This window comes from Paroedura picta, chromosome 4 (assembly GCF_049243985.1).
Source record: "Paroedura picta isolate Pp20150507F chromosome 4, Ppicta_v3.0, whole genome shotgun sequence".
Lineage (NCBI taxonomy): Eukaryota > Metazoa > Chordata > Lepidosauria > Squamata > Gekkonidae > Paroedura > Paroedura picta.
This window is the reverse complement of record NC_135372.1, coordinates 42,232,826-42,247,240: the sequence shown is the minus strand read 5'-3', so window position 1 is coordinate 42,247,240 and position 14,415 is coordinate 42,232,826. Positions and strand designations below refer to the sequence as shown.

The window sequence follows — 14,415 nt, the reverse complement described above, 5'->3', positions numbered from 1 at the left end:
TATTAAAGGCTCACGGCATTAGGAAGGTTGAGAATCACTGGTCTAAGCATTCAGCGTGTCTCCAATTGGTGACTCCAAATTCTAGAACAGCGATTCTCAGCCAGCTTCATGCTGCAACCCCATCTGTGGCGGTGGTGGGGACGGCATGTGTGCACGCGCGTGCGGCCTGCACAGGTGCATGTGGGCGTGCATGTAGGTGCACAACAATGCGGAGGCGGCCAGTGCCATGGCTCTGCCACTGCTGGCCACCACCACCGCTCGCCGCTGCCTGCCTCCACCGCCGTCTGCTGCTTGTGGCTGCCGCCGCAGGCTGCCACTGCCGCTGCGATCACCAACATGGTGACCCTGTGGGAATGGGCCAGGCAACCCCAAAGGAGGTCAGGATCCCAAGGTTGAGGACCACTGGTCTAGAATGAGGGCAAGGGCCTCACCTCTGGGTCAAATTGCCTTTATTTCACTTTATCCCAGTAGGAGCCCTTGAAAACTGAGCCAGCCTGTGTTTGCATAGCCCTACTTTTTTTTACATACCCCCACCTTGGAATGCTGTTTCTTAGAGTAATGGTAGAGTATCTTCCCTCTTCATGATCTAATGCATATCTGTTTGATCTGCAGAGAGTGTAGCCGACCCTGTCCGGAAATGCTGTAGTGAAAACATCCAGCCCTTTCTAGCTTCCATACTAGAGGAACTCATGGGTCCAGTGAGCTCCGGGTTTAGCGAAGTCCGTCTGCTTTTTGAAAAGGAAGTCAACGAGATCAGCCAGGAGTTCCACGCAACGAATGATAACACAAAGCTGAAAGAGGTGAGATGGCTGTGTGGTTTGTTATGTATTTAGAAGATGAGGAAGAGCTGTTTTTTTATATTCCACTTTTCACTACTCAAAGGAGTCCCAAAGCAGTTTACAAACATCTTTCCTTCCTCTCCCCACAACAGACACCCTGCAAGGTAGGTGTGGCTGAGAGACCTCTCAGCAAATTGCTCTGTGGAAACAGCTTCATCAGGACTGAGACTAGCCCCAAGTCACCCAGTTGGTTGCAGAGGATTGAGGAATCAAACCCAGTTCTCCAGATTAGAGACCGCCACTCTTAACCCCTACACCAGTGGTCCCCAACCTTTTCATCACTGGGGACCGGTCAACACTTGACAATTTTACTGAGGCCTGGGGGAGTAGTCTTTTGCCAAGAAATGTCACCGCCGCCTGAGCCCCTGCTCCACTTGCTTTCCTGTCAGCGCCCCTGACTTCCCGCCGCCCGCTGGGGGGGGGGGGGCGCTGCCAGTAGCAGCTGTGCAGTGCCACACCAAGGGGGAGCCCCAGCCATGGTGGCTGCTAGAGACCACCAAAGGTGAGCCAGCGGCAGAGTGGCAGGACAGCTCCCGAGGCAGCAGCTGGGGAGGAGAACGAGAAGGAGCTGTGGCCCGGTACCGACTGAGCCACGGACAGGTCCCGGTTCCCGGACCGGGGGTTGGGGTCCACTGCTCTACACCATGCTGGCAGACAGAGTCTGTTTTGGTCAATAACATCTTTCCTAGATGTTTGTGCATGATGTGACTGAGCACATGAATGATGTTGCCTAGCTGCTTTGTATGGCTCATTCTCTTTCATTGTAGTTTTCATTGGCGGAGCATCCACGTGGCAATTTCCCCTGCATTTTCTGAACAGTAGCCCCCTATAGCCATTGTTCTGTGCAGTCCCATGTGGGAACTGCACAGGCACTCAGGCCAGCCTCGGAAGATTTTCTAGCTCTCCTGGTAACAGAGCAGGAAGAGCCTCTCCCAGCTGGAGACATTGGAGGCAATTTTCCTGCAATACTACAAGATTCTACAAGAACTGATGAGCGCTACGTTTGTCTGCAGTTTGAGAGCCATTACATACCAGCATGTAGAATCTGCCAGCAGTTTACCCCAGAAGTCAGGGCTGACGGGGTCTCCCAGCTAGAAGACATCTTTTGGAAAAGGCTTTCTCTACATCGGCTAACCTGCCAGCAAAAATATCTGCCCTGGAACAGCAGCCTGTTTTCATCATCCAAACCAGTCCCCAGCCATGATTCCCACCCTCTACTGGTGGTCTCAAGCCACTCGGTTTCAAGGTCAAACCCAAATTGTATACGTCCCGAGACACCCGAAAATGCTCCAAACAGGTCGGCATTTTCAACCAGTTCCCCAAGCCTAGGATCTGCCTTGCAGTTAATGTGCTTCAGGCCATGTGAGGTTTTAATACAAGCCCCTCTTCTTCACCAACCCATCTTTCTTCTAGAACGTGGATCTGCTGATGAGTCTCCCATACAACTCTGTGAAAATGGAGCCTTGCTATCTGAAGGTGGACCTCCTGCAAGAGCACCTTCAGGATCTCAAGAGCCGCTTCAGATTCTACCATATTGACCTGATTATTCAGCGGACACAAAACCACATGCAGGAGGTACATGTAGTCTATTAGCCCAGGTCTGGTCTTCACTGGAATTCAGAATAGCCGCATGTCTAAATAAATACTGCTCTTCATCCATTTTTGTGCTTTGAAACCCATAAGCAGCTTCAGAAGGTCGTTACTTTATGGCAGGAAGGTGATGGGGAGGGGAGGTTGCTTAATGTTGCCTCATTAGGGTATTATTATGCTTCAAAGCACCCCATCCCCCAGCTACTTTTTCTCCTTACAAGAGACAATCGGCAGCCTCTTTCAGGAGAAGGAGGCTTCTGATTGGGCAGTGTTGAGCTGAAAAATAGAGGGTTAAGTAAGCAGTCAATCCACACCCACTCTTCTTCTGCTCAAGCTGTTTTGGGTTGGGGCTGGGTTTTTTAATAAGCAGAGAGAAGGTAATGCAAACTCTGTGTAGCCTCTTGTTTGGCCCCAAATTATTTGCTCTTGTACGTGTGTGGGTGGGTGGGTGGGCAGATGATAAAGGATGGATGGATGGATGGATGGATGGATGGATGGATGGATGGATGGATGGATGGATGGATAGATGGAGTTGAAAAATCTCATTTGATCCTCTGAACAAATGTTTTGGTGTAGGTTCATGCTACTAGTTCTGGCTGTTCCTTTGATGACTTTTAGTTCCATCTTAAGCACAGTTACATCCTTCCAAGTCTATTGACTTCAGTGGGCTTAGGTGATTGTGACTCTGCCTGGGATGGCACTACCAGTCACTTACATAGTGGCAGTCTAGATGCATCCTGATCTGTTGAAAAATTCAACACATGTTTAGGTTGCTAGGCAATTCACATGGAAATCTCAATCTCTTTACAAACCCCCCCACTCTCCTCCCAAGTCTGAATCCTGTTGATCCAGTTAGGGGCAAAACTTGCACTGTGAGCAGCCCTACCAAATTCCAGACTTAGAGGATATGTTCTAAGATTCAGAGCTCCTGAGATTAGTTTAATTGCTGAATTAGGAAATGCAGCACACAGAAAGTGTTAACCAGGCATGGATGCACGAACACACAAAGCTGCCTTATTCAGAGTCGGATCCATGAGAAGGCTGCTCCTGTTGGTCCTTCTCTTCAGTTGATGACTTCATGGGATCAACAGGTCTTCGTTTGCTATGTTCGGAGGTGAACCACTAGTCTTTCAAAATCAGCTTAATTAATTAAATTTGTATCCTGCCACTCCCAGTAACCGACTTGTGGCAGGTAACAATTGATAAAACCCCGTAACAATAAAATCCATTAAAATAACAATAAAACATTCCAGAAACAATCACTTAAGAACACACAATGGTAAAAATCTCAGCCTCCCCATACTGGTACACTTGCTCCTGGGCTATGTCATTTAAGACACATCCTAAGGGGGGAGCCCATTAGATCTTCCTGCACTGGCCTAAACTATAAACCCGACAGAAGAGCTCCATCTTACGGGTCCTATAGAGAGCTGACAATTCCCACAGGGCCCGTTTACCCAGGCTCCCCAGGGTCAGTGGTCAAACTTCACCTATTACCTTCTGTTTTGAACTGGAGATGGGACCTGGGATCTTCTACACAGAATGCAGATGGTCCATGCCCCATAACTAGGCTGCTTCCTGCTTAGTCAGATCCTTGGTCTGTCAATGTCACTGTTGCCTACTCTGACTGGCAGCTGCTCTGATCTTTTACATCAACCAGAGATGCTGAGGATTGACCCTGGGACCTTATACATGCCAAGCAGGTACTCTGTCCCACATCATGGTCTCATTCTTAGGTGTCAAGCCACTAGTATTTATTAATTAATCCCAAGGCTCCATTTGATTGCTAATTGCAGAGCTGATGTTGCACATTTCCTTGGTACATAAAAAAGGCCTGAGTTGAGTACAGATAGTCATGAGGATAGATCCCCACTCATACATGATGTTCCTGGTTTTAACCTTGGGAATTCCTATCAAACCTTTTCACAAACTACCTGTTGCCTTTTAAGTATATGTACTTTTGTTATTTGTACATTAGTAAGTTTAAAGGATGTTATGATTCCAGCTGGTATGGGTGTCTATAAATGTGATGTCTATTTTTTCAATATTTCCTTCCTAGCTTATGGAAAATGCAGTATACACCTTTGAGCAGCTGCTCAACTTAGGCCATCAAAAAGATAAAATGGCAACAGCCATCGAAAAAGTCAAACTTCGCGTCCTAAAGGTATGTCATTTTCTGCCTGTGCTTCGCAATGGTTTGTAATGTCCACTTAAAATAAGAAGAGGTGTTTTTTAATATCCCTCTTTTCAGTCCCCGAAGCAACTTACAAACCCCTTTCCTTTCCTCATCCCAGAACAGACACCCTGTGAGTTAGGTAGAAATGAGAGAGCTCTAAGAGAACTGCTTTGCGAGAATAGTTCTAAGAGGACTGTGACTAGCCCAAGATCACCCAGCTGTCTGCATGTGGAGGAGTGGGGAATCACACCCAGTCCTTCAGATCAGAGTTCACCACTCTTTAACCACTACACCATGCTGGCACAAAGATGTTCCTCTCCCATGCACACTTGTGCACACATGAACTTGTTTAGATTTATTATTTTGGGGTGCTTGATTCTGCAAACATGTTACAGCAATTGCAGCTTTGATGCAAAAGATGACAGCAGAGCTCGTATAGTTGTCCTAGTTGTGTAGGTGAGAGGAATTCAAGCAGGTGCAACCCCATTGCACCTCACAGGCTGCAGTGTTTCTTTTTGTACAAGCACTTCACGGCACAGGAGTTCTGCCCTCCTCCTTCGCATCTGACACTCCGTGGTAGACATTCTGTGCATGTCAGGATAAGGGTCTGCCAGGGTCACTCATCTGAATGGAACATTCTAATCTGATAGCCTTAACGGGCATAGCCTGTACAAATTAAAAATAATTCCTGTGAGATCTGAACTGAAAGTTTTTCACTGCCTTGCTTTATGTGCATGCCAGCAGCTATCAAGAAAGTTCTGCTGCACAGTATGATCTTCAAAGGAGCTAGCCGTACTTTTAAAACTACCTCTTGATATGGTAGAATAAATCTAGCTTCTCCAAACACGTGACATAAGTTAGATTCATTTTAGTCTGAAGCAGCAGAACAAAGTTCAAGATCAGGGGCATATTTAAGACCGACAAAGGTTTATCCGAGGTATAAACTTTCATGTGCAAACACACTTCTTCAGATACTATACCCAAGAGACACTGTACCTCATGGATGCTTTAGGCTGATCCTGCACTGAGCAGGGGACTGGACTAGATGGCCTGTATGGCCACTTCCAACTCTAGGATTCTAACTTTGTTCTGATTCAACATAAGTATCGTTGCCTGGTTACTTGCTTGAATGCAACTTGCTCCTTGATAAACCTACTAGGAGTTGGAAGACTCTAGGGCAGGGGTAGTCAACCTGTGGTCCTCCAGATGTTCATGGACTACAGTTATCATGAGCTCCTGCCAGCAAACACTGACAGGGGCTCATGGGAATTGTAGTCCATGAACATCTGGAGGACTACAGGTTGACTACCCCTGCTCTAGGGGGCAGTTTCCATTTCTGTTGTCAATTCCATGTCATTGAAGTCAATGAATATGTTATAGGCATAAGATGTTTGTAGATAACTGGAATGAATCATCTTCCGTACACAGTAATGAGAGAATTGATTGCTGGAAGTCAACTTTGCACAGTGTGTTCGGTAACTGGCACATTGAGTATGACGGTTCATCTCCCCTCCTTCTCCAAAGCAGTTACGGTGCTCTTCTAAGATACATTTCCCCTTTTTAAAAAAAGTGACAAATGAACATATGAAAATAAAAAGGCAATCTGCAAGACAGATACCAGTGTTCACTGAAATGGGCAAGTCCATGGAGGGGTGGGGGGAGCTACCATTTAAAGGTATCTCTGCACACACCTTGAGTCATTGGAAGGAAACTTCAGGACTGTTGCTTGATAAGACTTCTGTGTCATTAGACCATTGTTATATATTCTCACACAAATGTATATAACAGAGGCTTAACGGCAGCTTTTTCTCAAATCCTGTGGATTGGGCTCACTATGAGCTGGTCAGCCATGCATATGCATGTGTTTCAGGTGGTGACGTGCTGAACCCCTTTCCCTGTCGACTGCTTTTCTTTTTTAATTGCAATCTCAAACTCATTGCTTCTACTGGATCTCAGACAGGGAAAGGCGAGGGAAAGCAGCTTTATGAAGTGGATTTGATTTGAAGACATGAAAACAGCTGGCAGGAAAAGAACTAAGTATCTCATCCCCCACCTGTTGCTTCTTTGCACCTAATGCAGTGGTTCTCAACCTTCCTAATACCACAACCCTTTAATACAGTTCCTCATGTTGTGGTGACCCCCAACCATAAAATTATGCTAGTGTTCTTTCACAGAAATTGGACTCAAACTGACCATTGTTCGTGATTGTATATAAATTGTTTTTTTTTCCTGGGGTTTCTCAGTTCAGTTCTGCCTCTTGTCCCACCATGCCGATCTCGCTCTTTTCCGCTGCTCCAGTCAGATTAATGCTCTATCTTGATCTACCCCGCAAGGCTGTTGTGTAAATGGTGCCCCCCAGCCAAGCTGCTTGCCCTGCTGTGACCCCCAGGTTGAGAACCACTGGCCTAATGGGTTCAACCATGTTTCTTCAGGGAAAAAAGCTGCCCATTCACACTACGTTATGCACCTTACTGGGGTTGCAGGTAGTGGTGTTCTAATAGTTTGGAAGCCTGTATTCAAGTGCTCCTTCACTCTGACTGGGTCCTTCCTGTATCTGCTTTCCTTCAGCAAAAAGTGCCCACTGAAATGTCATTTCCATGCATTTGCATGTGGTGCCTCCTGTATCAAAAGAGAGTAGAAACTCATCTCTTTTTTTGGAGTGTATAAATACTACACAGTGCGGTTCTCAGTTCCAGGTACATAGAATTTGTTTGTTTCTCTTTCAAGGATATGTGTCAAGTTTCGGTCTGGCATAAATATAGCTGAGTAAAGGCGGAAAGGTTTGGGGCCTGGGCCCACCTATTTCTGATAACAGACGTTTTGCAAAAGTCCTCATTCCCAGAGGTCTCTAGAGCCAAGGGAGCAACTCCAGTAGTGCTTCTGTCCCTTGGGAACTGGCAAGACGCTGCAGCCGTTTCAGCTTTTTCACGGCTGACTTTATGCCTTGATTTTGTTTTTCGTCGACAGCAATATGACTATGACAGCAGCACTGTCCGGAAGAAGATATTTCAAGATGCCTTGATCCAGATCTCTTTGCCTACGCTGCAGCGGACGTTGGCCTCAGCTTGCAAACCGGTAGGTTGCTGAGCTGAAGGGGAGTCAAAAGGAGAGGAAAGGTTTCCCCCAATGGTAGTTCAAAAGACTGCTAAAATTAAGGACCATTGATGGTAGGGGCTACAGTCAAGTATGCTGCCACTCTATGTTATGCAGTCTTCAAAATCCCCGGCCGTGCTCCTTTCCTATAGGTGGCGCTCCAGGCATTCTGGGATGCAGTTTCTCAAGGGAAGCCTCTGAGCTCTTTTCCCTTTTCGGTGGTGGCGGAAAGTGTCATGAGATCATAGTGGAATTACAGTGACCCCGTAGCGTTTTCAAGGCAGGGGACTTCAGAGGTGGTTTGCCAATGCCTGCCTCTGCGTGTTCCTTGGAGGTCTCCCATCCAAATCCTAGCCAGGGCCGATTCTGCTTAGCGTCTGAGATTTGATGAGATCAGGCTCACTTATTCTTTTGTTGTCTCTTGTTGTCTAGGAGCTTCAGAAATACGAACAGTACATCTTTTCCGATCATACCAGCGTGATACAAGTTGAAAATGTCTACGAAGAGATTTTACTGGAAAGTCTGCTTGTGGAAACCCTAAAAGGTAAATTTGCTTCTGATATACTTATTGGATACCCTGTTTTACAGGTGCACAGTTCTCAAAGCAGCTGCCAAAATTTAAAAGATACTATTTCACTGCTTCTTCCTTCTCCAAAATTCTCCAAAATATATCGCACTCTATTGTGCAGTAAGCAGTTGGTGGAAACTTAAATGGACTCTGGGGAATGGTAGAGGACCGGAAGCCCTGGAGGATCATTGTCCATGGGGTCGCGATGGGTCGGACACGACTTCGCACCTAACAACAACAAAAATTGTGCAGTAAATGCACAATTCCAGTAAATGCACCCTTCCTCCCAGGATGAGAAGTCTGACTTTTCCAACAGCCGAGAAGGGAGGATATAAGTGCTCTGTTGCCTCTGGTAGTAGAATGGCCATTGCTTGGATGATGGTATTTCTAGTCCCTTCTCTCGGGAGAAGAAATCAAACTTAATTCTATGAAGCATTTAACCGCCATTGTTCTGACCCTGGGCTGCAAGTGAGAAAATAAATCACATCTAACCGGTTACAAATAGATGAGAAACAAAATTTAGATCCAAATTTGAATTTCCCCAGTTATTGGGAGTATTTGGTTAGGCTGAAAGATCATGAATATGAACATCAGTTTCAATGTGTCTTCAGTATACTAGTTCAAGAAAAAAAATTCCAATGCATTTAATTTTTTTTCAAGGTGGGGTTTGAGGCAGATCAAGATGCCAAAAACTCCCTTCCACCCAGCTATGCCCTCTACCCTCACTCAGTCCAATTCCTGATACCACCTACATATTTGACTTGCATTTGTTAACAAAATCTAGGGGCGGGGTTTTTTTTCTCCATCCAATCCCTTCCCTATCACAGTTTTCCTTAAGGTTTATGCCAGAAACCAAGGTCTGCTAAATCTAATATGGATTAGCTACAGACGCCAGAGAAGAGAGTAGCCCATCTGGGAACGGCCCACCAGAATTTCTGAGAACATTATACATCATCCCTCCCCCACATCCTTTGTTACATCCCCATGGTTGAATCTCTCACTATTTTTTGGCCCTTCTTCTGTTTTAGTGATAAAAGAGGCTGCCCACTTGAAGAAACACAACCTCTTTGAGGAAACAAACCTTCCTTCTGAAAGTGTATCCAGTCTGAGTGACCTCAAAACTCCTTCAGGATCTGCTCAGGCCAGCCCAGCTAGGAAACCATCCACTAACTTGGCAGAGGTACCCCATGCTGACATTCAGAGTAATGAAGTGTTTGTGCCTGAAGTCACTCAGGAGGCTGCAAAGGCACTGGACAATGAAGAAGGAATTTCTCCAAAGGTATCTAGCCTTCCTGCAGAAGAGAAGGAAGAACGGATGATTTCGGATCTCAGTGGCAAGCAGGGATCCCCCTCTGAGGAAACAGTAAGTCCACAGCTTCCTGATGTTCAAGAAACAAATTTCAGTGGAAGCTCAAAAACAGAAAATGAGGTCCCAAGGGAAGAGGAAAAGGCACCAGTTCCTGATAGCGTGAATGAAATAAGAAACTTGCTGACACTGACTGTTGAATTGCCAGCAGATGAACCACCTGAGAACAAAGAAAGTGTGCATGAATGTGGAATTTCAAAGGCACAGGAATCTGTAGAAGAAAGGGACAAGGAAGTCAAAATGATTGCAGATGAGTGTCAAACGTATGAGATGCAGGAGTCTCCTAAAGTGCCCGGTGTAGAAGCAAGTAGTTTAACAGTAACAAGCCTCTCTCTTTCACCCACTGTTGAATCAGGTGATCTAAATGTAATAAGCACCACTGGAGAAGGAAGCCACAGGACTGAAGCAGATTCTCCAGATGTCTCTGAGGAACTAGATGTTTGTCAGGCTTCAAAGGCTGACTTGGAGACACCGTCAAGCATCTGGTATACTGATGTGGACAGTGGTCGGGCTAATGACCCGTCTCAAGCAAAGCAACATGTGGAAGGTAGACAGTCTGACCAGAGTGGACTAGATCTTTCCCCTACTCACTTTACCCCGGTCGACGAGAAGCCACAAGTGGAACAACATGTTGAAAGAGGACAGACTGAGCAGGTGGAGGAGGGATTTTGTACCCTTCATAGTGCTTCAGTGGACGACAGTCCGCAATTAGGGACCCATACTGGAAATGAAGTATCTGGACTTTCCCTTCTTCATTCTGACCCACCTGAAGTGGATTCTCAGATTTCTACTATCTGTTCCATTGAAACACAAGAGCCTCCTATTTTGAATATTGCAGATTTAGGAGTAGAGTCAACTGGTCTGCAAATTTATCCGGAAATAAAAGAGAATAAGGATAACATTGTGGAGGTCTCAGTGGACACCCAGTCCCAAAGCTTCACCTTGGCTGAGCGGGATGATTCAATGCCTGCCAGTGTATCCCTGCAGAGTGCAGATGTTGCAGAAGGAGAAATGGGCATGCAGGAAAGTGCTGGAGACCATTGTCCTGAATTGCAGTCAGAAGAATGAAGAAATGGGGTTAACTCAGAAGGGCAAGACCTGGATCCTTATGATCAAACTCCCTTTCAAGTTGGGATGGAGAGATTTATTCCTGCTATCAATTCCTATTTGAGAGCTCTTGTATTTTGAAAAGTTTGATTGTTTGAATCATCTCTGCACCATCAGTTATTGCTTCATTTATTCTAACAGCTTGAGATCAGGCCACTGCAAATTCGTTATTGTCACCAGAGACAGGCACAAGCCACTGATGTTCACAGAAAGTTTTAAAGCCTTTGACATTTCTTGAAACAGTCCTTCGAGTCCCTTAAATGTACCCTGTAAATATTCACTGTGTCTTTTTGAAGTGCTGGACCAAGCAGATGGATGAAGCTTGTAATGATGGTCAGAACTAGGATGAAATCAGTTGCAATTAAGGGATAATATAATGTATAGGATTTGCTAGAAGCAAATAATCGGGGGGTGGGGGGCGCAAGAGAAATTTGCTTATTGACTCTTGGTGCAGCATAACTATGTATACAGTTTTGACCTTTGGTAGCTAGCGTCTGTATTTAAGAGCTTTGGCTGATATTTTGACAGCGGAGTAGTCTGATCCTGCTCCCCTCCTTTTTTGTTACAACCTTATTTAAAAGTGCCTGAATAGTCAGAGCGGGTTTCCCCAGTCCTATTACCCACCCAAAATAAGATGGCATCCGCTTTTAGATCAATATGGTAATTAATTTCCCAAGCATGCATTAATCACCTTTTGGTTATACAGTCTCTACATGTGGGTCTTTCACGTAAAATTCATCATTCATTACTCTATAGTCAGAACACAAATCATTGGTCATTAGGCAGGGCTGGCCTGCCCATTTCTCGTACAATAGCCTCTTCACATATCACCCAGTTCCCACATTCTGGTCCACCTTATCCTGCATGCTGAGAGATCTCTCAGAGAACAATTCTAAGAGAACTGTGACTAGCCCAGGGTCAGCCGGCTGACTGCATGTGGAGGAGTGGGGAATCAAATCTGGTTCTCCAGATTAGAATCTGCTGCGCCTAGCCACTACACCAGTCTGTCTCTTTCTTTTCCCCCCCCCATCTGATACCTTCTTCTCAGTCTCACTATCAAACCACAGATGTGTTTTTTTTCTTTACTATTTCTTCCACAGTCCTCTTAGAATCATGGAAGGGATCTCCAAGGTCATCTAGTCCAACACCTTGCAGAATGCAGGGAATTCACAACTACCTGCCCACCCACCGTGACTCCAATTCCATGCCCAGATGATGTCTCCCCCCCCCCCCCAACCATAAACCCTGGCCAGTCTTTTTCAGCTCTTAGTGTTCCCATGACCAGCTAAGTTTGCCAAGAGACTTGGAGGAAGATGTCCTGCTTCTTCATGTGTCCAGAGGACAGGCATTTTGGGGCAAAGGAGCTAACTAGCATCATCTGTTAAATGACATCTTGATTAAACCTATATTAAAAGAACACGGTATATTTTCTCCAGGTAATAGGGCCTGGGCTATGGCTCATGGATGAGCCTCTGCTTTGCATGCAGAAAGTCCCAGGTTTAGGCCCTGATTATATCTCCACTTTTGAAGGATCAGGCAGTAGGTGATATGAAAGACCGGTGCCTGTGACCCTTGAGAAGCACTGCCAATCTACGAAGACAGTACTGACCTTGATGGACCCATGGTTGATTCGGTATAAGGTGACTTCATGAGTGACCAACGCTCAAGGAATTCTCTGTGCCCAAACTCTGACCTTTTATGCTCCAGCCAGAGGCCCCCCAGCTTACTGCCTCTTGGCTGAAGAGCAGTGAAAATTAATACACTCTGCACAACCCTATACAGGTTGCCAACTACCTGGAGGAAAAAAAGTGTACGCTAAAACTTGAAAATCCTTAACAATGTTTATTTAGGCAATGAATACCAAGATAAATTTAACTAATTATGTTTTGCTTGGTTTTGAAATCTGAAGGATTGACGTCTGTAGAAGCCCCTTCAAAATGCTTCTCTTTAGCTTTCTAAATAAGTAAGGTGCTGCTGTAACAAAGATCTTTACAGATGGAAACGTTTATTTCCCATGACTACTCAATATAACATAGATTTAGGTGTGTAGCAGTGTTGGTCTGAACCAGCAGAACAAAGTTTTTGTCCAGTGGCACCGTTATGAGCAGCAAAGTTTTATTCAAGGTACGAGCGTTCGTGTGCATGCACACTTCCTCAGATACTATGTTTAGATATCTTTCCCTGCTGCTTAGAATTAATAGGAAAAGAATTGCATCCCCTAAGTCGGGGTAATCAAACTGTGGCCCTCCAGATGTCCATGGACTACAATTCCCATGAGCCCCTGCCAGTGAATTCCGGCAGGGGCTCATGGGAATTGTAGTCCATGGACATCTGGAGGGCTGCAGTTTGACTACCCCTGCCCTAAGTTAATGTAACAGTAGGAGGAGCCAAACAGTCCGAAGATCCAAAGCTGGATGGGTTGGGACTATACATTATGCAAAGTAATGGCTGAAAAACATCAGCATGACATCATTTCCTTTCATGTTTTCCATAACATCTAGCACAACTTATTTTGTGATTGCTGATGGGACAATGTGCACATGGGAAATCCCCATGTGCATAAGTATCATTGGTTGATGGAGAGAGAAATCATGTAGTCAAGTCAGGATAAGAGGTAAAATGTTTATGCCACGAGGAAGAGGAAAACTTTATCTTCATGATCGTCAGCTCCACTATTCTTAGGAGTCGTTCTGCCTTTGAAGAAAGTTCCTAACCTAATCTTAACCATGTTTATATGGAAACAGGCCCCATGGCTTTTAGTTGTGAATCCACTTCATGCTTCCAAGTATGGTTAGGATTTTTAAAAACTTTTCATTCTTACGTTTTCTGAGAATTTTGACTAAGAAATATAATCAGGTTTTCCCCCAGTTTTGTTATTTCCAAAAACAGTGTTTCTCCCCCAAACAGTATGTTCAAGGTATTATTTAGTATACTTTATATGTACATATTTAATGCGATTTACCACCAACAGAGAAATTGTGAAATACAATATAATGTACTTTGCAGTTCTTAGTTGCTTGTGCCAAAATAAAATATTATCATGTTACTTATGTTTTTAGAAGTTTATGTGGTAGTAGTTATGGGAAATGCTTCCTGATCATTTTATTTCTAGAAAGGTCATGTTGTAAAAATGTCCATGTTTATGGATGGGAATTACACTATGTTTGGGCTACTTCACATGTTCAAAATGACAGCTTTTTGTGATGAGTCTGGGACTACCTGTGAATTTACACACGCGTTTATTTGAGGACTAAATAATTGGTGCCTTCTCAAGAGCCAGCTTGGTGTAGCCAACTGGATGACCTTGAGCTAGTCATAGTCCTATTAGAGCTGTTCTCAGAGCAGTTCTGTCAGAGCTCTCTCGGCCCGACCTACCTCACAGGGTGTCTGTTGTGGGGAGAGAAAGGAAACAGGGTTGGTAAGCCACTTTGAGACTCATTCAGGTCGTGAAAAGTGGGATATAAAAACCAACTCTTCTTCAAATAACTTTATTGGGAAAATGAGTGCTGGGTTGCTTTGATAGTATCACGGGACAAACGTAATGGTTCATACATCGCATCTTAATAAATATATTCAGGAATGGTTGGGGCATTTTTGCGTGAAATACATTTTGTTTGGAAATTATTCCTATAATGGCTTACAGCTTTATGGAAGTCACTGCCAGACCACAGTAAAT

The 14,415-nt window shown here is 44.9% G+C and overlaps 1 protein-coding gene across 1 annotated transcript in view; it reads left to right on the top strand.

Annotated features, from left to right (window-relative positions):
- Nucleotides 1-13,785, top strand: part of NIBAN1 (niban apoptosis regulator 1) — a 75,922-nt gene extending 62,137 nt beyond the window's left edge. Inside the window, exons 9-14 of the mRNA XM_077332650.1 lie at nucleotides 613-800; nucleotides 2,253-2,414; nucleotides 4,489-4,593; nucleotides 7,573-7,680; nucleotides 8,131-8,242; nucleotides 9,295-13,785. Coding sequence (XP_077188765.1) covers nucleotides 613-800; nucleotides 2,253-2,414; nucleotides 4,489-4,593; nucleotides 7,573-7,680; nucleotides 8,131-8,242; nucleotides 9,295-10,700 — 2,081 coding nt within the window. The 3' untranslated portion in view covers nucleotides 10,701-13,785. The remainder of the gene's footprint in view (nucleotides 1-612; nucleotides 801-2,252; nucleotides 2,415-4,488; nucleotides 4,594-7,572; nucleotides 7,681-8,130; nucleotides 8,243-9,294) is intronic.
- The last annotated feature ends 630 nt before the right edge of the window (nucleotides 13,786-14,415 follow it).